The following is a 26,822-nucleotide window of genomic DNA, read 5'->3' as shown; positions in this document are numbered from 1 at the left end:
ATAGGTAATATGTTACATGTTACTACATATAACATGTGTTACAAACACACATATTATGTTATTACATATCACATATATATTACACATTAATCACATATATTACACATATATATGTTACACATATTACATATATTAGATTTAATATGACAACTCTCCTGGCAATTCCAGCTGACAATTTCCATGGCAAATTACAAGTTGTACATAACGGAATCCTGACTTACCTATTTAACACATAAAAGACTTAATAAAATATGGAAAAGCTATGTCACCTAAGAGTTATTTTAAAATATTTTATAATGTGAAATGTTTATATGTATGTATATTTAAATGTACTAAAGACATCAATGAAGAAATTAAACCCCGAAAAGCTAACTACTATTCACATACTTTAATTTAGCTCTTTGCATTTTTTGCTCATTCATTTCAAGTCTTTCTTCATGAATATAAGTTTAACATATGTAAAATCATAGCATGGAGGCCAGGCACAGTGGCTCACACCTGTAATCCCAGCATTTTGGGAACCCAAGGTAAGAGGATCACTTGAACCCAGGAGTTTAAGACCAGCCTGGGCAATACAGCAAGACCCTGTCTCTACAAAAAATTTTAAAATGTAGTCATGCATGGTACATGCCTATAGTTCTAGCTACTTCAGAAGCTGAGGCAGAGAGATTGCTTCAACCCTGGAGTTTGAAGTTACTATAACTTGCCACTGGGCTCCAGCCTGAGTGGCAAAGTAAGACTGTGTCTCTAAAAAAAATAAACGTTTAAAAATCATAGCACAGAAATAACTTTGTGCTCTCATCTTTTGAAATACTTTCAATATAACCAATTTTACAACTACATAAATCTACTATTTCAATTCTCCTTTAAGAAACTTACAAAAGGCCAGGCGCAGTGGCTCACGCCTATAATCCCAGCACTTTGGGAGGCCAAGGCGGGTGGATCATGAGGTCCAGAGATCGAGACCATCCTGGTCAACAAGGTGAAACCCCGTCTCTACTAAAAATACAAAAATTAGCTGGGCATGGTGGTGTGCACCTGTAGTCCCAGCTACTCAGGAGGCTGAGAAAGGAGAATTGCTTGAACCCAGGAGGCGGAGGTTGCAGTGAGCCGAGATCGTGCCATTGCACTCCAGTCTGGGTAACAACAGTGAAACTATGTCTCAAAAAAAAAAAAAAAAAGGAACCTACCCAAAAAAACTCCCAAGGCACTTTCATGAGCTCTGAAGATTAAATTGTATCTGGATTGTATCTGAAAAAATCAAGGATATAATATAATTCATGAATGAATAACATAGGATTTAATAAAATACAATGTGAAATAAAGACTGATTTCAAAAAACAGTCTGTTTTAGGACTGTATTAGACTTTCTTCTAATTAGAGATTTCCAATTAAACTATTTAGGGAATGCTATACTTTAATTTTAATCTTAAAAGTTAAAAGAAGATTAAATAACTAATACTAACTTCACATTAAAATGTATTTCACAAATAGTAATAATGACCATGACAAAAATTTTATCTAAATATTAATTGATCTTTTTATCTATATATTTTGATTGTATTTGGTTATTTAAATACTTAATCAAAATATACAGATACAACTTTTAAAAATACACAGAAAGTACTTCGGCCCTCATGAAATAAATAGAATGACATCATCTTCCATATAAAAACTGAAATCAAATCAGAAACTGAAAGTGATGTAAGTTTATTTCTGAGAGCTTAATATATTTAGTAAACTGCTTCCTCTTTGATAAACACAGTGGTTTCAGTCTTGTATAAAGACTCATTATAAGCCACAATGTTTCCTAAGTATAAAATATGCAGCATTTTATTAACTCCTTTTCCATCTTTTATGAACAGCATGGTATAACCACCAATCACTTTAAAACCAGATTTAAGTTTCAAGTATTTTTCATATGATTTGCTACAAATTATTTTGGAAATTTCCTGACTATGTAACATAGTTTAGACTGCGATCATTTTTGTAAAACTTACCTAAAATGATAATAACAACTGCTACCTGGCCCTTTTATTTAAAAAACAAAAACAAAAAACATGAGCCAGAGATCTCCAGATCTCTCTATATTACCTGATCATGTCACAACATTTCAGAGAATAACAAGATCCTCTTAGGAAAATTAACAGGAAAAAGGAAACCTTTGGAGTTTCTTGTGAAAACAAGAAAAAGTGTAAAGAAAAAGGTAGGTGATTCATTTTCTGTTCTTGTGTCAGTTTGCTGAGAATGATGTTCTCCAGATTCAACCATGTTCCTACAAACGACACAAACTCATCATTTCTGATTGCTGCATAATATTCCATGGTGTATATGTGCCACATTTTTCCAATCCAGTCTATCGTCAATGGGCATTTGGGTTGATTCCAGGTCTTTGCTATTGTAAAGAGTGCTGCAATGAACATTCGTGTGCATGTGTCCTTATAGTAGAACTATTTATAATCCTTTGAACTGTCATGCATGTTCTGCTCATGTACCCCAAAACCTAAAATGCAATAAAAAATAAAAAAAAAGAAAAAAAAGAAAAAGGTAGGTGATACAACGGATACCATTTAAGTTGTGGGAAAACAAAACTTACTTAAGAAACTGTCAGAGAGAACTACAGAAAGGGCATTTTAAAAAAAGGCGGGAGCAGGGGAATGGCATTGACGGAATACCAGTAAAATTTGACGGCTTTAAAATAAACTGCCAACATCTTCACAAATTATGCTTTATTGCTTCCTCGCTTTAGCAAGGTTTGTATACAGATAGGGATAATAATTGAGTATAAGTCATTATAGATTTGTTGAGAGGATTCTGACAATTGAAGTGCTTAGCATAGTAGCTGGCACAGAATAAGAGTTCAATAAGTAGTGTGTTATTCTTATCATCTCATTTCAATTGAGTTTTGAAAGGCTTTCACATTACCTCAAGATATATCATATTGTAAATTTGACCTTGCTGATAGAAATCTGTTGGAAAAAAGAAGGGCATCAAATTTACTACTCTATAGGCATTTATTTAGCATGTACTATGTACCTAGGCATGTGGTGGTACCAAGTAAATAACTTGATATCTGCCTTGCAATAACTTGTCACATTAGTAGGTTAACAAAGGGAGAGGAATACATCGAAAATAAGATAGAAGAAAGAACAAAAACAACGATATATTAAAGTGTTTAAGATCACTGGTAACTGAAACATCAGTTCAAACGGAGTTCTTGCCAGGAACTGTCTCACACCTGTAATCCCAGCACTTTGGAAGGCTGAGGCAAGAGAATTGTTTGAGTCCAGGAGTTCAAGACCAGTCTAGCCAACATAGTGAGACCCCGTCTCTACAATAAATAAATAAATAATCAATTTGTAAAATAAAACAAAACAAAATCAAAGAGAGCTGTGTGTGTGGCATCTCATGATAGATGTAAGTAAGCTCTCCCGGAAAGATAACGCCTTCAGATTGGGGCCAATGGGAAACAAAGTTTATTAGGTGGGATTTTAAGGATTTTAAAGCATGATGGCATAATGAAAGGGTGTTTTATTCTATTCCTCTAAGTAAGCACCTGCCAAGGGAACTAGAATATAAGCATGTATTTTTATTTACTTATTGTTTTTTTTTTTTTTTTTTGAGACCAAATATCACTCTGTTGCCCAGGCTGGAGTGCAGTGGCAGGATCTTGGCTCATCGCAACCTCTGCCTCCTGGGTGATTTTCCTACCTCAGCCTTCTGAGTAGCTGGGACTACAGGCACATGCCACCACACTGGGCTAATTTTTAGTGTTTTTAGTAGAGATGGGGTTTCACCATGTTAGCCAGGATGGTCTCCATCTCCTGATTTCATGATCAGCCTGCCTCAGCCTCCCCAAAGTGCTGGGATTACAGGCGCGAGGAACAGCACCTGGCCTTTAAACATGTATTTAATAAAATCATTTAATTATTAAACCACTAAAAATTTTCCCTTCTTTCTTTTATTCCCTCCTTCTTTCCATAAATATTTATTGAATATCTATTATCTAACAGGCAGCATGTAAGTGGTGGTAATAAGAAAACATTAAGATGAGGACTGTGCCTGGTTTGAGGAGGAAAACTTTAGTGCAAATAATCCCAAAGAAAATTAACCAAGATTATTTTATCAGCATTGCACTTGCACTTTTTCATTTAAGTAGGTAGACTGTTTTCTTTTTCTTTTTTTCTTTTTTAGATGGAATTTCGCTCTTGTTACCCATGCTGGAGTGCAAATGGCGCGATCTCGGCTCACCGCAACCTCTGCCTCCCTGGGTTCAGGCAATTCTCCTGCCTCAGCCTCCTGAGTAGCTGGGAATACAGGCTGCGCCACCATGCCCAGCTAAATTTTGTATTTTTAGTAGAGACAGGGTTTCACCATGTTGACCAGGATGGTCTCGATCTCTTGACCTCGTGATCCACCCGCCTCAGCCTCCCGAAGTGCTGGGATTACAAGCTTGAGCCACCACGCCAGGCCTGGTAGACTGTTTTCTTATTACAACTTAAAATTTTTAAAGTTTCAAGATTCTATCAAATTAACATATTTATTACATTTTAGATATATAGTCCTATCAAAAGCATTCTCAAACTCCATCCTCAAACTCTACTCACTTAAATTAGTATTCTGGACCTGTACATGGGCGCTCAGTTTTTAAATATCCTACAATTTTGTCAGATGCCAGAAAACAACAACAAAAAAAAATTAGCCCTGGTTGAAAAAAGAGAAAGCTAGGATAATTTAGAGGTAGATTTGAGTCAGAAGACTACAACTAGCTTCTACAAGGAAATCCAAGAGTTAATAAAAGCATGTAATCTTGGGCAAGAGACCCAACCTCCCTATGTCTCAGTTCCTTCATCAGCAAAATGGTGATAATACCCACCTCAAGGGGTTGTTGTAAAAATTTATGAGTTAATATAGATAAAATACTTAGAACATTATTTGTCATGTAGTAAACGCTTCATATGTGCTATTATTATTGTAGATGCATCTTTCCAACATCTGGCTGGTGAACAATATACCCTAATAAAAAGTAAATAGCTCTAAAGGGTCTTCAGAAGTAACACAATAGAAGGACAAGCAGGTAGTTGAAGAATTGTGTTAGAATAGTGATCTAAGTGTGTTTAAGAAACGAGGTAAAGCAGAGGTCACAACATGTGTTTAAACATATGAAACAAGAAAAATTATATTCTAGATTTAAAAATTTTAAATAACTTTTTATTGCTTTACATTGTCCAAACAAAAGCTGTATTAATAACAAAGAGTATACTTCAGAATCGGAGTCCCATCAATGATTTGTTCGGCTTGCATAAGTCACAACTGATTGGACACAGTCCCTGTGGGCTTGCCATTTCATCCAGACTGGACGGTTCATTAGTCATAATTACTATAACTGTACAGCAGAGACTGCAGTTTTATCTCATCATACATCTTTGATCAAGCTGCCTCAATTCTGCTTCATCAGCATATGAAGTTACATTATTGGAGCCTTTTATTTTCCAATCGGTAATTAACACAGATTATGCTTTTTATCAAAACATGTATTTGGTCTTCACATTTAACAGTGAGGGCCCAGATCTGACCACCATTTGACCTCTGAAATTTCTACCACCTAAATACCAATGAATCATAAACTGAAATTCAGAATACCACAGAGAAAATTAAACAAAGAACTGACCTGTGTTAAAAAGCATAAGATGATCGCACTTATCTAAATTGAGACTAACCTTATTTGCTGCAGCTTCTCATTAAACATTAAATCGCACACCAGAAGAACACATCCTACATATTTATTATTTTGCACTGTCACTTTCAAAATACTCATACCACAATTAGTGTTTCTCTCAAACTATAAGCTACAGAAAGAAATTTCCCATGAAGCTTGAAGACAAAGTAACGTAAAAGATGGTTCAAGAAGGTTAAAGAACAGATGGATAATAGATTTCACTGAATACTAAAGCATAACTCACTTCAGAAAAGAAAATGTTGCCAAAACATAGTTCAAATGTAAAATACTGAATGAAATTGATGTGTCAGGATTTTTTTTTCTTCCAAGTTCTTTTGGAGAACAATAGGAGACTAAAATTTTGTATCTCACTATTTTCATGTGTAAAGGGTCCCCACTGTAGCCTGCAAGAACAATCATAATCGACAGTTACATGTAGGCACTGAGGCTGCAAAAATCCCAGAGTAATTAGTGTTGTCTGAATGCAATGACATCTGTGTTCTCATGGTTCTCGAGACGTGTCAGGCCAATAAGATGTATATGAAAAAATATGACAAGCATTGCAAATGCCCTTCTGAAAGGTCTTACACTTTAGGGAAAACCTGAATAACATATGTCATCTTCTTTTTGTAAGGAATATATTTAAGATTAAAAGATCTAGAAAGATCTTTTGAGTCATTCATTCTCTTTTTGTTAACTATAAAGCATTTGTTCAGAATACAGCAAAAGGGTATGAAAAAAAATCTGTTGTAAGTTGACTTCTTTTTAAAACTTTCTCAGCACATGTGATTCTGTGCAGTGTAATGTATGTGCCCATTGCTGTAAGTGACAAAACAGGGAGCGTATCTTATTAACATTCCTTGGTTTCTTTACCTTTTAATTTTAAAAATTACCTCTTAGTACTAGACATAAAACAGTGGAAAATATGTGGTTAAATGCCTTAGAATTACATTTGTATTTTTCTAGTAATACAGACTGTCAAACTGACTGCATTAAAAAGTCTTTGTTTTAAGACACCTAATGCTTTTGCTTACTGATGCCTATTGCTGAGCCCTCTCCTGCTATATGCTGTAGCAGTATGTTTGAGCATGTACTTGCTCCAAGAAAGACATTAGTCATCATTAACAGAAGCACTGACACCAAATCTAAGTGCCTCTCCACAATGACCAAGTGGCAATCATCTTTCTCTTACACTGTCACTGCTGATTAGGATTTTCTTTCATGAAAATTTAATTTGTCCCCCTTACCGCAGCTTTCTTTTTCCATTCCTGAAAAAGCAACGTATTCAGGAACGATTACAGATAAAGCAAAGAAGCTCTACCTATAATATAGCTAATGATATAGAGATTGCAAGATTCTCAGGGACACCTTTCCTCTAATTCAACAGAAAAACAGATTAAATCAGTGATTAATAAACAGAAGAAAAACAGTAACTCTAAAAGGAATATTGCTTTAAGAATCTGTAAGCCTCAAAAGGTAACTAATTCAAGGGATCCAAATGAGACTTCCCTAAATATTAACATAATCCCAAAGCTTCTTTAAAACTAAGACAACAACACTTTGATAGTAGTCATCTTTCACAAGGTTTCAAGTTTGTATTCTCCATTTCGTAAATGAGAAGACAGGGGCATTCGCACAGAAAGTCACTGTAAACTGAAGAAAATACTTAAGCAGTCATACCTTTAGCATGAATTAACCTGCTGGTTAGTTGTTTTTGTTTTTAAAGAAATTTTCAGTTGCACTGGACAAATGAAAATGATTCATGTGGCCAAGCAGGGTACTCTACAGCTAGATGATACTACAGACAAACTCTGGTTCTGTACAATATCACAATGTTAAACAAGATATCATAGCAATAAGTTATCTAAGGAAGTTTTTAAAAACATTTACTTTTCTGTTTTATTTCAATCTGTTTAAAGTTTTTTTTTTTTTTTTTAAATGTAAGCATGTGATAGTTTCCAAGGGTCCTGGTACAACCCAAACTCCCACTTCTAGTTATAAATATTATCATCTCTTCATATTAATTAGATATTATAACAAAATGGAGATTGGTTTAAATTTAAAATGTCTTGAAATTATTTTATATCCCTTTTAGAACATGTGTATTTTTAATCAAAACCTGTAACACTTTTGTGTTTACATGAGTATAAATTATATCTTCTTTAAATATAAATAACCACATGAAATGCTGTGAAAGCAAAAATCAATATTATTTCTTTGTAAATCAAAAGCAACTATAATTCATCAAACTATAGTCATTAAATGATCCTTCTACTATTTTATTGTGAAAAAGTTACAAAACAAATTTGAAGGTCAAATAGCAACTGTTTAGTGGCTTTTACAAATGGTTCAAGATTTTTTTTCTATTGAAAATTGGTCTGCAGTTAAAACATTTAGGAGGAGATTAGGAATTAAAATGGATTTTGAGAGGCAATTTCTAACTATTGAACTTTTATAACAGAAGTATCTTTGATTAAATAAGAAGCTAGTCTAAAATAAAAGCAAAACTATACTGTAACAACCCAACTTCTTATCTTTGCAGAATGCATTTACAAATGATTGGCTCATTTCTATCTTTAGTTAACTAAGTAAATATGCCTCTTAAATTCTCAAACATTTAAAATTCTGATCTTGCAGCTGCACAGACTTATCCAAATGAAAACTTTAAAAAGTTAGAATATAATTACTGACTCCATTGCTAGATCTAGTATAAGTTCAAGGAAAGAAGTTTAGCTCTGTAACTTCCACTGCTCAACCTAAATCTCCAAGTCACTTGTCAGTTAAAGGTTGGGCGATTTATTGACCGCCTCTGGATGCATACTGTCAGTGCTGAAGGAAATATGAGGGAGGGTTGTCGCTACTGTTCTGGAGCTCATTGATAATGACATACCTGCCTCTGTCACCCATTACCCATACTACAAACTACTTAGACCTAACTGAAAAATCAATAGCCTACTTGCACTGGTTCCTGTGGCTGCCTTCTTTGATTGTCAGCTCCTGTCTAGGGTCAGCACTTACATGAAAGGGGCTGTGACTGCCTGATGCTTTCAGGACAACCTAACGATATGAAACTAGCCAACAGAACAGTAAATTCTGTCTCCCTGCCCTCCTCATCAATTAGGCTTTGACTAGGCTTGCCTGTAGAAACCTGACCTTTTAAGTTTAGGTGAATATGGACTAGCTGAACACACCATTGCCCTCAGCACTGAGCCAGGAAATCTACTGACAGGTTAAACAAAACAGAAGGTTGTAACTGTCATAATTTGCATTGCACTTTCACGCCAACAAGGGTGTTATCAGTAGGGGCAAGCCCTGGAACACACAACTCCAGCACCCTTAAGCCACACTACCCATAAATTTTCAAGTGAAGTGAGATAAAACATAAATTCACAAACAGCAGTGCATTTCTCCTCTTTCAGTCTTTTAGATTTGCACTTTGCAAACCCACAGAGTGCCCATCAACAAGTCTTGTTGGTCACCTGGCACTCCTATTGCAACTAATGAGGGACTTCCAATGACCATAACACAGAAGTAAAAATATGCCCATTTAAAACCTATTTTAGAGAGAGAATATTATATAGCAGATAGACTGACTGGTATATATCTCAAAATGAGAACAATTAGATCCCAATATGTTATCTTTTTTTGCCTCAATTCACTCCCTCCTAAAGTATCCACAAGCTTAGACAAATAAGAAGTTATCACATAAGTGGAAGGAGGTGTTGAAATTATTTCCTACCATGCTACTCTGATATAGCATCGTTTATAGTTTGAGGGAAAACTAAGAACATCTGTAAAATAAAAGATGTTAACACTTTTATGCATGTCAGATCTTCTGATGAAAACAAGTGAAAAGCATGATAAAGCAGTATAAAAACTTTCCTTTCTTTAGTGACTCATGTTTTGAAAACCACTTCCCTGCTTAGATCTATCTTTTAACACAGTATGAACTTGGTAATATCATAGTTGCTTAACACAATGTCATTTCTCTAAAGAGAAGACGAATAATTTCTTTTTTTTAAAGCTAACTGTGAATGGGAACTTACTTTGGCTTCAAGAACTAATATTTACATAATACCCAATCTTCATAAAAATGTCAGAAACACTGATAGTCCATTAAATATTTTAGGGAAAAACACATCTTGTTTATACATTTAAACATACATTATTTTTCTATATACAGAAATACATACTGCATTTTTATAATTTTGATTCAATTCCTATCAAGCCATAATTAGTGTATTCAGAATTTTCCCAAGTTGCCACTTCAATGTCCCTCACAGTTGTCTCCAAACTATAGTTTGCAATTTTCTTCCATAAATCTAAAATATCTATAAGCTTATTTTTGTCTAGGAGTTTTTCATGTTATAACTTTCATATACCTATGTTAGTGCAGCACTGAAAGCCTAAATATTTGCAGAAAGATTTTTAATTGAAATAAACTAATAAAGATGTCAACGACTTTAGTCACGTAATGGTGGAAATTTTCAGACTTTTTTTTCTATCTAGAAGATAGAAAAATTACCTAGTCCAGTCCCTCATTTAACAATTGAGAAAATAATAGGTGAAGATAGTGACTTCATTAAAGTTACCCAGATAACAAAACTAGGACAAAAATTTGGGGCTTTTTGTTTCCTAGATTGATACTTTGCTGATACTCTCACACTATCTCCTTTTATCTATCCAGGTAAACTAAATAGCAACCACCTTATATTTACAAAAATACATAGACTTATATCATTCATTTTCAATTTACATAATTTATAGAAAGTTTTTATTTGCAGAAAAGATTAGTTGATTTGTAAAGCATTTAACCAAAAAGTTGCTGTAAAACAAATATTAGAAATAGAAGACCCAATTAAGTATGGTTGGAATCCTTTGCTGATCTAATATGATGATTAACTAAGCATCTGGTCATCTTTCTGCTCCTTTGTGTGTACATAGCTGATAACAAAGTGAAAGGGTATGGATAGTGTCTGATCCCAGCAAGCAATTCATTTGAAAACAGTCATAGCTATAGATCAAAGATTTTTTACTCAATCTAGATAGATTTAGAACTACTAACCTCAATTTTAAACATAATTACCTAGACACCAAATCAGTCAGAAAATAAGAGCATGACTCTTTATGCTCCAAAGATAGTAAGGGAAGGTAGGAAGGAAAAATTCAGGAAAGAGACTGGCAGAACCTTGATATTCATAGGCCAAGACAGCTGTTTTATATCTAGCTTTATTTGAGATGGGTAAAGTTTCCATTCCTTAGATCATTAAATATTATTTCATTTATACTGCACAGATGTCTTGTATACACAGATTGCAGTTGATGAAGATTTTTTTTGTTGTTTTTTAACCACTACAAGCAATCAGAGAAACCTCTCTGCAAATCACTTTTACACTAATTCATAACATTTGAAGGACGGGGCAAGTTAGATTTTTAACATTTCCATTAAAAATAACACAAAGCCCATTAAGTATTTCCTGTAATCTTAGCAGAAGATCAATGCCAAATTACTACTATTCATAATAATATAGGATGCTATAGAACCAATACATTTTAAAATAAAATGTTTAAAATGGCTACTTTTTCTAAAGTAAAACAAAACCTATCCAGGCGATATGCTTAACTCATAATTTTAAACACAGGCACACAAAATGTCTCATATGACCTGAAAGAAATAGAACATAATGCCAAATATTATATTCTAAACTAAGTACAGCTCAATAATAGTATAATCCACATCTCTAATTTCACTCATCTGTTTCGTTAATGTCTGGCACTGATCACAAAACAAAGTAGAAAGGGAGTGGGGATGGCTGTAATATCCTAAGAAACATGTTCTACACAATGTGAGTCAATAATATTATCTTCATAAACAAAAGCAACCACATCTTCTTGAAACCGTAAGATCAGCTTTCAATTTTCTTTAGCATTTATATTAATTATTGTCTGATCCCGGTTTTTCTATCTAACTTCTGCAAGTGATATTAAAGGCCAGCAAAATTTGGTACTCCAGCTGGGAAAGTCACAAAGAATAATCCACAAATTATACATTCATTTCTTAAAGTTAGCAGTTGGCTCTACCAAATATAAAATATACCTTTCATCTCATGATTATAGTGACTTATGAAAACCAAAGTTATTTGGCAGGTAAAATTTAATATTTGCCTAATAGTACATTAATAAATTCAAACATTTTCCAAAAAGGAGGAGGGGAGAGAAAAAGAAGAAAGGATGGAACAAGAAAGAATAGGAAAAGAAAATTTTTAAAATATTTGCTCCAGCTTTTCAGAACTGCTTAGCTACATAGGTAAACAAAAGAATGTAGTTGTTACAACTCAAAAATGTATACATTTAAAATGAGAAAAAGATACATGATTTCTTGGTAAGGTCAAAAGACATATACCAATATAAGTGAGAATACAGCAAGTTCAATGAAACATTCTAAAAAATACTTGCTGAATTAACTTGGATGTTATTTCACATCCTAGCTCAATAATATAATGGTATTTACTTCTCAGTCAGGCTAAAAGCTGCTTACTTCCATTTTCCAGAGCACAAGTTCCTTACTCTATCATTGTATATTTTTAGTGACATCAAATTATATATAGTTTAATAAAGTACTCACTTATGCAGTTGCTATTCAACTTGGGGAAAAATCCTAATATGTAGCATAGTCTCAATTTTCTCATCCCACTATATAATACAATTATATTTGTAAAAATCTAATAGGTAACAAACATCTCTAATCGTATATATTATCTAAGACAATCCAAACAAATTTAAAAGGCCCGCAAAAAATACTCATCAAAAGGACATAAAAGCATTTTATTTTTCAGTGCAGTTTGATAAGCTTACTATACAAAATTAAAGCTATTGCTTTTACCTGACATAAAATTAACTGAAGTTCAAACGGTTCAAATGAGAACAATACCCTTGGGTTACTAATCAAAGAGACTTAAAAAAATGTTTGGTTTTGTCTTTTAAAGGCTCTTTATGAGGGGGTAAGAATAACTTGTTTCAAATGCATGCTTGACCATATAAAATTATTAATAGGCACTATGCTAAACTGTTCAAGGCAAACATTCTATTACCGGTTATTTTAGACTGATGGCAGAATAATAATTACCAATAGCTTAGAAACAGTCTCCATGACACTTTGGAGTTTTAGAAAATGAAATCCTTTAACAGAGAATGCAAGAGAATGTAGTTTTACTTTGACTTATCATGTGGATAGTATAATCTTGATTGTCATTAACACAACTAACATATATTTAAATATAATCACTTCAGTAAAATTTCATCAAGTAGAACACACTAATAAATCATGTCTGGGTTATTTACTTTTCTTTTTTTTTAATGAAATAATTTTAAATTCAGAGAACTTAATAGTATTTTATTTACTCATTTATAATTTGGCCAAAAATAAAAATGAATTTTTATTTTCAAAAAACAAGCATTTTTATAAGTATGTAGAATAATTAAGTGTCTAAGAACTAAAAATTTAGCAACCACATAGATGTTTTAAAGTTAGATTTTAGAGGATAAGACTGTATACCAGTAAACATGTTGTCCTTTGTTTTCCAAAAAGTATAAATCCTCAGAGATATAGTCTTTTCTTAAGTCAATAATCTGATTATTTTTTGAAAGCTTCTAAAATTTTTTCCATAAAAATAAAACCATGTATTCTAAAATTTGAGTACTCTTTAGTAAAGATTATTGATACTATATATTATTTTTGCAGATAATAAAATAACAGATATATTTTAAGTCTTGTTAACATGATAAAGTAAAAAATGCACTAACGTTAACTCAGTAAATTCATTTTTAAGTAAAGATCAGCAAAAAATAAAACAGTTTAAGAATTTTGTATTCTCTGGAAACATAAACAGGATTATAACTGTCAGAATACAGAAGCACTGACTTCAGCCATTAGTTTGATTTTGCTCCTGAGAAACACAACATGAACTACTGAATCATTTCTTTTCAAATCCATACATTCCCTGCAGCAGTTCAAGCTTCATCAACAGTGCAGGAATGTATAAAAATGACAGGCAAAGGGCATTAGGTTTTTTTCTTCCATACTGTTTTCTTATAAATGGAAGACAGGATTCTTTCTCAAAGCACTTAAGCTCAAGCTTAGTCAATGCTGAAGGAAAATATAACTGAATTCTCTATGCAAGAAAGTATCCCAATTGGATTGCTTACTACTTTTCAAGAAAATGTTGATAAAATCTAATACTCTATTATCTTAGAATAAAACATTGTATGGTTAGCGTTCTAGCTTACTCATTATTCTTCTATTAGAAATATTTTCACTTTTTAAAGTATTCTGTCAACTTATCACCTTATTTAGCACCAGAGTTTTCAGTTTTGCTTCTAATTTTAATCATAAAAGTGTCCTTAAAATATGCTAATTTTTCCTGAAAATGTATTTGTACAAACAGTTAAATTTTTTTCCAAGTTTCTGTATTCATAAAGGTTCATCGAAACAGGAAATTCCATTAATAATTAAAAGTTCATTTAACTATGATAAGTAAAAATAGGATGTAATGAGTAATCTGCCTATTTTCATGGATTTTAAACATTCACATTGCTATAAAACCAGCACAGTAATTACTGCAACCTGACTCATTTTTTTAAAGAAATTGGAAACTTTTCAGTTTTAAACATCCGCATACTTTAGTTTGTAATAACCAAAAAAGGTCCTCTTCAGTATTTCACCTACATTCTTTATGTTTCTAATGTAATGAGGCGAGAGGTAAAGCCTAGAGAAGTCTGAGGGTTATGTACTACCCGAAATCCAAAACAGAAATTCAAATCACACCCTGAATGTCCTTCTTCCCCTTTTAGGAATGTCCTGCACCACAGCTCTGGGCAGAAGCATGCTGATGTTGGCACTGCCTAAGCCAAACAAACAAGATGTTTAACAGTCAAATAAAATGTCCTGCAGCCTCCCTAATGAATTTGTCAAGGACCATCAGATTTCGCACCCCTTCCTTTGCCTCATTAACTCAAGTATGATGAGACGGATTATAACAAGAGAATACAGATGAATCGGTCTGAAGACCTGAAGTGGCTTTTAGCCTCTAGAGTTTCTTTCTCTCACTTGGTCTCGTTTAATAGAACATAGTATCTCCTGCAGAAGGAGCTGCCACTTCGTTTTAATACACCATCAAGGAGCTGCTGATGGACTTCTATACTAACATACATAAAAGCAGAGGTGACAGGGGCTCTTCAATTACAGCCTCCTCAGATACCGTTTCCCCCTTCAATTATTCAACCAGAGGAAGAGAGGACCGCAAACGCACAGCTGAAGCTGCTCTTAGAGCAGAGGCAGCCAGAGTGAGTTGGGGTGGGGGAGGGGGGAGAAAGAGAACCAGCAAGAGGGAGCATTATTTGCTGGAAGTGTTTAAGTTTATTGCTCAAATGATGTTTCTAATTAGTACCACGGCCATAAATTAAAGTCGCCTTTGTTTAACTGATTTATTATTTACTAGAGCATCTACCTAAGACAGGGTAAATTGGTAATGAATTGTTTTTAAATCAAAACATTTGTAACGTTTTATCATCCTTCGGTCTCTGTATGTAAAGGTGGAGAATCGTGGGGACAAGGATGCGAGAAAACTTAGCCCAGCTTGACAGAGCCGCGAGTGGAGGTGCAGCGGGGTGTCCGGTGAGTGGTAGCTCGAAGGTCCGCACGGCCTGGGCCGCCCCACCCGAGAGGAGAGGATTCGGGACTGGCGGCGCGGCGGCGGAGCCCTGCGGACCAACTCCGCCACCCCCGAGGCTGTTTGCAAACACTCACTCTCAGGAGCGCAGCGGGCCTGGCCCTTCACGAGCCAGAGGCTACGACGAAGCGACCACCTCGAGAGTGGGGCGGGAAAGCTCCGCACCCTCAATCCCCAGCACCAGTCTCCGCCCAGTAACTGCCCTCCGAGAAGCCGCCTCGGAGCCCCTCCCGGCCAGTAGCGCTCTCCCGGCAGCGCAGTTCCCTCCGGCCCAGGGAGTTCCCAGAGCGTCGGCGGGTCCTCGCAGGTTAGAGCCGGGCTCCCCCACGCGCGAATCCAGAGGGCGCGAGGTCCCCTGGATCCTTAGACGGCGAGGCGTTCCGGGACTCACGCAGCCTCCCTGGAGAAGCCTGGAGGCCAGCCGCCCAAGTCTCCGCCACTCCAGGGAAGTTAACTAAAGCTCTGCAGTTCGAGAGTAGCGCGGACGCTTACTTCTGACTGTTCTCTCTAGTCCCTGTAAGACAAACCCTAAGCAACAAATCCGAGATAGTTTCTTTTTTTAAGCAAATATTCTTTGGAAAGGGATTTATAGCCACGAGAGAGGAAGAGTGACAAACTGCCTGTGGTTCGCACCAGGTATGTAAGAAAGAACCAAAAAGATCCAAGTGTCTGATACCAAGTAGATGGAAAGAAATTAACTTCCCTATGCAATTCAATTCAGGTTCACCCGGCCGGCCTTTAAGAGGGTAAGTCAGGCCCTCCCAAGGGATTTTGAAAAAGCCGAACTACCAGGTTTCTACAACGAAGTCTTCACCCAAATGGACTCAAAGATTTTTATTTTTATCTCATAACCCAGAGCTGGGATATAACCTCCCAAATCAAACTAAAAATAATCACATCTATCTGACATACGTTAAAAAGATTCATAATCCAGACATCTTAGGTTCATACATAAACCCACAGTATTAACAAAATCAGAAACGATGTTCTAGCTTTTTTTTCACCCAAAAGTACAGAAAGGCTACAGTGGGTACAGCTTGTTAAGGATAATCCATATACTTAAGGCACATGCATGCCTTTCATTGAAATGCCCAGGGAGGAGTGAAGCCATCTGTGTAATCAATAACAGGATACTTACAGATTTTTGTGGCAGTGAAGTCTTTTAAAAGCAAGAGCCAATTATGAAAATAAAATCATTTTACAAATGAAACTCTATTTGTACCCCCTAAGAATACATTCATAATTAGATTTCTAACAGTAACATTTTAAGAAAACTTTAGGTTTACATTTACTTCCCTTGTTTTTCATTAAGTTTGAAACAATTTTAGTAGCTTATTTTAAAAGTATATCCTACTAAGTTCTACATATAAATTTGCACCGTTTCTCACAACTTAGACATTTTCTCTTTCGAAACTGGTTAATTCTTGTAACGATAAAATAATGGTATTAAATATATGTGAATCTTAATTATGAAACAATTATCAAACAAGGTGCTTGGAGTCGTTTTTGCCCTGCCCTGTTTTACGACAGCATATCGAAATTACTAAAAAGAGATTTATGTTCATAAACCCTCACCTTATATCCACTCCAAAGCCCCACTGGTGCACATATACAGCAACTGCTCTGGTTCTTGGCAACAATGGGAGGGGAGGGGAAGAAAGGGAGGAAGACTTTAAAGGAGGAAGAGACCTGGAAAAATTAGGTCCTTTTCCAGATTCCCCTTTCTCCTCCCATTTGCCTTCAAGCCAAAGTAATTTTGTTACACTTTGCACCTTCTCCTGCCCAATGTTGATAGAATCATTAAAATTAAAGAAGTGAACCTTTCTGAACCACTGCTACTCTCCCTCGTGTTATTCCAGCCATCTCCAGGAGAGTCCCTTCTATATAAACTCCTTTTCTTCTTTGCTACTGATAAGAGAGGAGGATAAAGAAGAAGGGCTGTAAAATGTGTGCAAGCATTTGATTTCCATTATCTCCTCCTATTTTCTTACTTCTCTCTTTACCCCCTTTCTTTATCAAGTGCAGTGGTGGCTGCTACCGCTCGCCAAGCGTGCCTGTCTTCTCTCTCGGATTGGCTAAAGCACTGACAGCTCGGATAGCGATTGTTGGAGCTGAAGCTCCACCCCCTCATGATGGCCCTGGGACCATTCATAAACTAAATAACTCCAAGAAACAGCGAGGGAAGAAGAAAGAGAAAGGGAGAAAGAGAGAGACAGAGACAGAGACAGAGACAGAGACAGAGAGAGAGAGAGAGAGAGAGAGAGAGAGAGAGAAGAAGAAGAAGAAGAAGGAGGAGGAGGAGGAGGAGGAGGAGGAGAGAGAGGAGCAGCACGAGGGGGAGGGGGAGGGGGAGAGAAGCAGGGGGAGACGGGGGCGAGAAAGAGGTCGGAGAGGAGAGGCGGGAGAGAGACGACTCAGAAAGTGGAATCTGTACAAGCAACCTAGAAGAGGAGAAGGAAACCCTTGAATCGTTATAACTACACCCCAGATGCAACGCAAGCAACGACTTCGTCACACTAAAACGGATTTTGTGAGGGCCAAAATTATAAATTACGAAGCAGAAATGATTACCAAACAACTTCCAGCGGTTTGCACCTAAAGAAATGTAAGAAGAATCCACTACAAACAAACCAACCCCGTCCAAACAACGCCTCCAGTAGGAAAAGAGGAAAACTGCGACAACACGACCCCCCGAGAAGAGAGGAGACCAACACGCTGAGACTGCGGGGTGTCAGCAAACCTCCAAGTGCACGGCGGACAGAGTTGCACTTCGCAGCTCTCTGGACATTAATTACCTCCTGCACCTTCCGTTTGCGGGAGGGTGAGGAAGAAGGTACTCACCTACACTGAGCGAAGAAGTCCTACCAGCGTGGAAGAGAAGTTTAAGAATGAACCACTGAATGTTTCGCTTTTATATTTAAATTTATGTTGGCACTTAAAAAACTTCATTTCCAGGTTTCTAGGCAATCTCGGCTACAGACATCTAAGCCTAACCTTTTGGTATCCTGAGGTTTTTTTCTGTCTCCTTCTTCCTCACCCCCACCCCGCTGCTCTCGCACAAGGTCATCTTTACATTATCAAGAGAAAGTTAAAAGGTCCCAGGAGGTACTTTTCTTTTTAGAAAATCACCTTTTTTCCCCCTAATTTTTTTGCAGAAGAAAAAAGCTTTTGAAAGAGGGAAAAGGAAAAAAGCCGGCAGCCGTATCAGCCGGTCAGCCCAGGTGAAAAACGAGAGTGAAAGTGGGGTTTAACGGGGAGCGCACCGCCTCTTTCGAAAGCCGCTGGGCCACCACCAGTGCCTGAGCCTTGGATCCCTCAACGTATTGCGAGACGCCGGTGTATAGCCCGGACCTGTGCCCCAACATGATCGCCGCTCAGGCCAAGCTGGTTTACCAGCTCAATAAATACTACACTGAGCGCTGCCAGGCGCGCAAGGCGGCCATCGCCAAAACCATCCGAGAGGTCTGTAAGGTGGTCTCGGACGTGCTCAAGGAAGTGGAGGTGCAGGAGCCTCGCTTCATCAGCTCCTTGAGCGAGATCGATGCCCGCTACGAAGGGCTTGAGGTCATCTCGCCCACCGAATTTGAGGTGGTGCTCTACCTAAACCAGATGGGCGTCTTCAACTTCGTGGACGACGGCTCGCTGCCCGGTTGCGCGGTGCTCAAACTGAGCGATGGCCGGAAGAGGAGCATGTCTCTCTGGGTCGAGTTTATCACGGCGTCGGGCTATCTCTCAGCGCGTAAGATCCGCTCACGTTTCCAGACGCTGGTGGCTCAGGCGGTGGACAAGTGCAGCTATCGGGATGTGGTCAAGATGATCGCGGACACCAGCGAGGTCAAGTTGCGCATCAGGGAGCGCTACGTGGTGCAAATCACACCGGCGTTCAAGTGCACCGGGATCTGGCCTCGAAGCGCGGCACAGTGGCCTATGCCCCACATCCCCTGGCCTGGCCCCAATCGGGTGGCCGAGGTCAAGGCCGAAGGGTTCAACTTGCTCTCGAAGGAGTGCTACTCGCTGACCGGCAAGCAGAGCTCGGCGGAGAGCGACGCCTGGGTGCTACAGTTCGGGGAGGCGGAGAACCGCCTGCTGATGGGCGGCTGCCGAAACAAGTGCCTCTCGGTGCTGAAAACTCTGCGGGACCGCCACCTGGAGCTGCCCGGCCAGCCGCTCAATAACTACCACATGAAGACGCTGCTGCTGTACGAGTGCGAGAAACACCCGCGAGAAACGGACTGGGACGAATCGTGCCTGGGCGACCGGCTCAACGGCATCCTGCTGCAGCTCATCTCCTGCCTGCAGTGCCGCCGCTGCCCTCACTACTTTCTGCCCAACCTCGACCTCTTTCAGGGCAAGCCCCATTCGGCCCTGGAGAGCGCTGCCAAGCAGACCTGGAGGTTGGCCAGGGAAATTCTCACCAATCCCAAAAGCCTGGACAAACTATAGGGTGCTGGGGACTGCTTGAAAAGCGACACAAAAGGGCGTGCTCTCTCAGACACACAACACACAACTCAGCGATAAACAGCAGAAACTCTGGACACAAACTTTTATGTAAGTCACATGAAATAAACAGGAACCAGGCAGAAGACCTTCGTTAATTAAGAAGCAAACAAAAAGAGAGCAACCCAACCAAAACAAATCACATTCTTGCACAAAAGTGATCGTTTTCTTCCAAACAATGTGAATTTAAAAGGTCACACAAAAGAAGCAATCGGGCTGTGCCACCACAAAATGAAACTCAAGGTACACTTTCAAATCAATGTATAGTAGTTTCTCCCTTTTCCTTCTTTCCCCCATCCTTTTTCTCTCCACCTCCCCCTCCCATTTCGTTTTCTTTTTGGTTGCCTGAATGTTGTCACCAAGTGAAAAAATTATTTAACTATATGTAAAATTTCTCTTTTAAAAAAAGTTTTACTGATGTTAAACGTGTCTCAGTGCCAATGTCAGATTGTGCCCCTCCCTCTCCTGCACCTCTACCCTCACCCTGAGCCGCCTTGTTGAAAACAGTAATAAAAACATTACATTGTAATTGACTGTTTGTGGATTGTTCTTAAATGAAGGCAGGTGAGATCACAGTTTATAATTTGCAATGTGAAGATGTGAACTTGAGGAACCAAATGCAAGCAGCACCTATTTGAACTGATTTGCAAAATTTAAAATACAGCACATTATGTAGAATTGACTGTACAAGTTCCCACCCCAATCCTTAGAAAATAGAAAACATTAATTTTACCCAACTGTAATATATACATTTGTTCTGTAGATGTTAAGATTAAAGGTAACATCTATTTTGAATTTGGAGGAAAAAGCATGAAAAAGATTTTGATCCTAATTTTTAAAGTAGAAAAAAACTTTTTCATGTTAAAAATTAAGAGATGACCTTTCTTATGCCATAATTTCAAAAAATCCAACCTGAATCTGATATATAAAGGAAATATTTATGAATGTTTTCTGAATAGTTAACAAAGTCAGTTGATACTTTTCCTTCAACCGTTTGTCCTCTTCAAGCTTTGAGTAATAAAAATTTAACAATTAAACCACAACAAAAAAGAATAAAATGGTTATAGCAATAATCCTCTCCCCCAGCATATGGTCATATGAACCATTCAGATTTATAAATTACTTTCATTTTAAAATGGCTTAGTTATAAATTCCATAACTATGATTATTACAATCAAATTTCAGGAATTATTCTGAAACTGCTTACATGCAATTGAAACAAAAAAGGTTTTCATACCATTTTTATAACCAAAGAAAAATTACTGTTTCAGGAATTTACAAATAGGAAAAGTACTTTCCTCCTCTTTCTGTTTTTCTAAGGTAACCAATATACTCAATTTCAGTGTTTCACCTTTAACAAAGGTTTGTTTTTAATGCAAGGGAATATATGATTAGAAAATAAAATAATTAGTGAAACTGGAAGTATCCCAAAGGAATTGGTTTGTCTTCTTTATGTTGAACATAACTATATACTCCATTAGTTATGCTAATGTCAGATATGGGTATAGAATATATGTCAGATGTTACCCTTTAATATCTGACATTTATTCCCTGTATTAGCCCAGTTTTTAATTCTTTGAGAAAATGCACAAATGAGAGGTATAGAGAAAAATGTTTTTAAAAAGCAATTTTAAAGATCAGAGGAAGAAGTTTGAGAGGGGGAAGGGCTGTATGGAGGGATGAGCAGCAGGATAGCAGAACAGATGAAAAACAAGAAAGCCACTCAGGGGTCTGAAGCCTAGTTCACTTGACAAACAGGCTTAAGTTGTAAGATTCCCTGATAAAAATAGTCCTGTGTTAAAAATATAAACTTTGATCTTTTTAGTTCTGAAATCATCTTTACTCTTTCAACTCACTGTATCGTATCAATTTTTCTAGTCTCTCTTCCTGTATTCCACAGAGTAGTTCAGAAAGATACACAAATTCTTTTAAATTATAAAAACCAATTTATTATCTGGGGAAAATGTTCTGAAACATTTTCAAATAAACAGGATGTGCTTACATTTGCACAAAATGATTTAAAGGAATAGTGTTTAGTTTAAAAGATAAAAATAATATCCATAAATGACTATTTTTTCCCTCACAAGAGTATTTGCAGCATTAGACATACATATCCCTCCAACTATTCCAAAAAAAAGAAGTTTTTAAGCCTTGATAAGAACAAAAATATCCCCAATTCAACATATTTTCTTCTTCCTTATTTAATTTAATGGAGGTATCAGTAAAAAGAGAAAAACCGTGCAGCAACATAAATGTCCTCTTTTACAGAACACCTTAAAGCATTGACATCTATACAAAATTAAAACTTCTTCCAGTAATTGACTGAATTTTTTTTTTTTTTTTTAAAGTATAAATTGCCAGGAGTTTTGACTTCTGGAATATAAGGAAGGTTGCAGTGATACAAGACTATTTCTTGATTAGGCCAAAAGATCTCCATATTTCCCAGGCAACCAGAAAAAAATTAATTTAATGATGCAGTACAGGTTCAGATCAGAGAGAAATAAAACCTATAACTTCTTTAAAAGGAGCAAATAACTTCAAAGAACCTAATGTCAAAGATTGGCAAAGATTGTAATTTTCAGAACAATTCATTAGACCCTTTAAAATTAAATCAAATTTTAGACTTTGATCTATATGTGTCTAAAAGCATGGTAGAATATCCTAAATTAAATCCCAGCCTTTCTTAAATTCAGAAATTACCAGAAATCAGAGAGTTTAATTTTGGTAACCTTCCTTTCCTAAAGAAAGGTTTTTTCAGACATTTCAATCATGGGATAAAGTAGAAAAAATTTATAATTGCTAGAATTTCAGAATTAGCAAGTTTTCTCTACATTAGATTAGCTAACTTATCAAGCTCAAAACAATCAGCTCCATACAATCTACCAAGTCTTGTCTTAATAAAGGCAGCAATATTGAAACCAAGTAGTGGAAATATGCATAAGACAAGATATGATTTATCTGTACAGTTTTAAATAAAATTATAACATTTTCATCAATGGCTACTTTGAAATATTTCTAAATCATTTAGATTTATTAATCCACATAATTATGAAATTGAAGAACCTTCTACCAAAAAACTCAAAGTATGTATATATATATACGTGCTATCAACCTCCAAAATAAATTATTCCGTTTTAAACCACTTTTCTCTACAAGTTGCTTACTTTGCTCATTTTTAAAGAAATTGTTTTCTCTCAGAGCAAATTCTACCATTCTTTTTCTTGAAATAAGCCTAATTTTGGCTTTTATGACTGTACTACAAATGTTTCTTAGTAAAAACAAAGTTGCCATGGTCTGAAAAGCAATGAGAAATACATTTTAAAGGGGAAATTACATTTTCATTTAAGAATAGAATATTATGCAGTGCCTTGTAAAATCTACTGGAGGTAATAGGAAACAGAGGTATCTCGCACACACAAAACATGCTTGCATGCACGACAGAGTAGTAAGTCATAGGGACAAAGCAAGGAGAGTGATATATTGGTATCATACCCAGAAAACATAAAGGCTAAACAAAATAATTCCACTCTCAATCTCACTGAATTTTGTATCTTAATTCACCCTTGACCCTTTGAGGCAAAATATATTTATAGATAATGTTTCCTGAGGTTCCTTCCCCTCCTCACAAAGAGCTAATGATAAATGCCATTAAGTAGAATTTGTTTTTTAATCTAAATGAACTTCAATAATCTAACTGGTAGGGAATCATAAGCTAAAGAAGATAATGACATTGCATATAAGCCAAGGCAATTTAGAAGAAATTCAAATTAAGCCTGTCAGATTTACCAATGCCAATCCCACCCAACAGCACCCACCATCCCATCATAAGAAAAAATGAAACCCCCTTATCTTCTCACCTTGGGGTCGATTTTTTTGAAGTTAGGATCCTCTTCGTCCACCTCAAAATAGAGTTCGGAGGAGGTAACAGAAAGAGTGCCCTTTACTATAATGGAGGGGGCCACAAGCTGAGCTGGTGTGCTCAGGCTAACAGGACCTGCCAAAAGGAAAAGACAAACCACGCAAGTTGGAATGACATTTTTCAAAAAATCAAATTCGACCTGAAATTGTATTTAATCTTTTCTTTCTCACTTCTAATACTGAATTGCCTGCCAACTACCTCTACACTTACATATTCTGTCCACCCCAAATCTTCCTCTGAAAATGCAAAGTCAGGATTCTCATACTAGAAGATTTATAACAGTTGGTTAATGATAATAGTAAACTAGGATGCAATTATTTTACAGGGAGTCTGCAAAGCTTTGGTCTAATCTCTAGGTAAGAAGGTGGCTCTGCCTAAATAAGTCCATCCACATTCCATTTAGAAAACAAGCCTCAGGCTATCTAACAACATGAACAACAACCAGGAGCAAGGAAGCCTCAATAGGCTTCCAAAGCCAGGGGTTAGCTTACAGTATGGTAGAGGCACGACTGCAAAAAGATCACTAGCTTATTAATGAAGTGGGAAATGTTAAACCATACTTTCTGATAGAGATTTTATGCCAGCTTGACACAAAACCTCTCCCATAACAACTTTACCCCATCAATGACTGGCAAAAATACTTCTTTTCTAACCCTTCCTTTCAACTGTTAAGTATTGTTCAATGCTTCAAAATCTAATATTAGTGTAGTTCAGGGACTCTGGGAGTAAACAGCTGGAGGGTGGGTTTCCAAGTGAATGAATTTTTATTGGAATAATCAAATCTCCACAGGGATTATCAAAGAGACAAATCAGACTGCTACTGAAAACAATAGATTCACTACAGATAGAACAGCATAATATGTATTTGAACTAAAAATATGAACTAAAAATGTTATATATATATGTGTGTGTATACACACACAGACACAGACACACACACACACACATAGAGAAAGATTGATATAGAAAGAATTTGGAATTCCATTGTCAATTCCTCATGGTATAAATCCTACAGGGGAAGAAAACAGCATAAGAGAAGGTTGGCACTTATAGTTCTGAATTAATATAGTGCCTATAAACAAGGTGTGCCTATTCAGGTAATCAATGGGTGAATAAGTGTTTCAAAATTCAGATGAATTGACATTTCCATCGATTGTTAGAAGGGTGATAGTGCTTAATCTCACATCAATCTTAATGTGTGCCAGTAGGACAATAGAAGGGATGCTCTGCAGAGATCAGAGCAGGTTTTGCCCTCTATTCCCAATGTACAAATACATTGTGTTTGCAGATGGGCAGCAGATAGCTGCAGAACAGCCATGATTTCCCAAAGCTCATCCCTATAAATGGATGAAATAAGAAGCTATGTGTTCTTTTGCTGTCTCCTTTTGCCCTCTGTACATTAGCATGTAATACTGAGAAGAAATAACATTTTTTCAATCACTCTCAGACATTCAATTACAGGGTAAGCAGACAGCTGCAGGAGCTAGGGCAGCCTAGGTCCTACAGAAGACCCCTGACAATTTCCACTTCATTTCTAACCCACACCACTTTATTAGTGTGGATTACTTCTTAATCCTATTGCCATTGTCAAGATTATATAATTAAACTACCCTTTCACCTCTATTACTGTATGAATGTATTACTAATAGCAAGAATAGAAACAAAATAAAGAAGGAAATGGGCAAATGGATGTGAAGGAAAAGACTACAGAAGAGCAATATCTACCTTACTCTCCTCTCCCACCAATTAATTTTATTTTACTTTACAAAGAGGTTTACAGTTGTCAAAGAAGATACTATCTTCTCTTTTTGCTTTTCATTACCAAGTGGCATAGTAGCACAGGTTGCAGATATGTCACCAAATGCAAGATTTTTAATGCCTTTTCTCTTAAAATTATCAAAATTGAAGACTATGTAATTTTCACCTATAGAAACTATAGAACCCTTCAGACTTTCTTCCTTGAGGGGCAGAGCCACAGGTATTAAAGTTAAAAAGCCATTTAATGAATGACTAAAATTTCCGGCCAAACAAGATAATTTTTCCCATAAGGGATGTAAAACTGAGAATCTACAGAGTGCAAATCAAAATTCCTACATTAGGCAAAATACACAAATGTTGTGAAAAGTCATGGCATTCTTGGAATTGATTTGAGAGAGTTACATGCATATACAGCATGTTCCCTAAGACCTGTATATCAAATCAAATAGCTCCTCTCCCTCCAAGCTTTATTTAGAGAAAAAAAAAACAAAACTGGCAGAATTTTACTTATGGTCCTAATTTACAGAGATTTGGTAACTTCTATGGGATGGGCAAAGCAATTTTGTTCTTTTGTTGCTACTTTTAAACTTTTTTCTTTTTCAGTGAAAATTATTCATAAAAGAAAAAAAAAATGAGGAGAGTAAGAAGATTGAACAGAATAGAAAAATAAAAGAGAAACTGTAGAAAATAAGGGGGGAAGTGTTTGAAATAACCAATTAATGTAATTGTGGGTGTAAGCTTGGGAGTCCTAGTGGTCACAGCTGAAAACATAAGTAATTAGATGCTTATTGTCCCAGGGGTAGCTGAAATAGCTGCACAACCACCAAATTTACCAGCAAGATTCTCTAAATCTTTCTCATCTACGGATGACAGAGTATCATCATCGCCTTCCAGGAAGATCTCGTTTTCTGAGTTCTGATTTCCCAAAGCCTGACTCTTGATGGACTGTTTTCCTTTAGCAAGGATATCTTCATCTGTGGCTGAAATGAAAAGGAAACAAAGCTGTCCATCAGTTCTGGGAAGAGCACTTTGGCAGAGGGGTAGGGGCTTAGGTAAGGGTAGGTGGCCAAAGACGGTCAATCTTTTATACACAGAGTCAGCCACAGTGGAGAAAGTGACTCGATCCCCCAACCTAGTCTAATGTTACCCTAAACAAGCACCATAATCCCATTAAATCTGACCCCTGTACTGCTCACCATAC

At 36.6% G+C, this 26,822-nt stretch overlaps 3 protein-coding genes across 8 annotated transcripts in view; 2 read left to right on the top strand and 1 right to left on the bottom strand.

Moving 5' to 3' along the window:
• The window catches only part of LRBA (LPS responsive beige-like anchor protein), a 772,728-nt gene that overhangs the window by 298,722 nt on the left and 447,184 nt on the right, over window positions 1–26,822 (bottom strand). For all 6 annotated transcript variants that reach the window (XM_017970205.4, XM_035294467.3, XM_008992610.5 and 3 more), the window contains 2 exons: window positions 26,455–26,601; window positions 23,802–23,938 (listed from right to left, as the gene is read on the bottom strand). In XM_017970205.4, coding sequence (XP_017825694.2) covers window positions 23,802–23,938; window positions 26,455–26,601 — 284 coding nt within the window. The remainder of the gene's footprint in view (window positions 1–23,801; window positions 23,939–26,454; window positions 26,602–26,822) is intronic.
• LOC100398547 (uncharacterized) lies at window positions 15,002–16,040 on the top strand. Its single transcript, XM_002745410.7, has 2 exons — window positions 15,002–15,061; window positions 15,311–16,040. Exon 2 carries the CDS (start codon window positions 15,333–15,335, stop codon window positions 15,903–15,905), a length of 573 nt encoding a protein of 190 aa, XP_002745456.2. The 5' UTR covers window positions 15,002–15,061; window positions 15,311–15,332; the 3' UTR covers window positions 15,906–16,040.
• Window positions 17,727–20,470, top strand: MAB21L2 (mab-21 like 2). Its single transcript, XM_054253612.2, has one exon. The coding sequence runs from the start codon at window positions 18,811–18,813 to the stop codon at window positions 19,888–19,890; it is 1,080 nt and encodes a 359-aa protein (XP_054109587.1). The 5' UTR covers window positions 17,727–18,810; the 3' UTR covers window positions 19,891–20,470.

Source organism: Callithrix jacchus, chromosome 3, assembly GCF_049354715.1.
Source record: "Callithrix jacchus isolate 240 chromosome 3, calJac240_pri, whole genome shotgun sequence".
Classification (NCBI taxonomy): Eukaryota; Metazoa; Chordata; class Mammalia; order Primates; family Cebidae; genus Callithrix; species Callithrix jacchus.
This window is presented reverse-complemented; position numbering and strand designations above follow the sequence as displayed.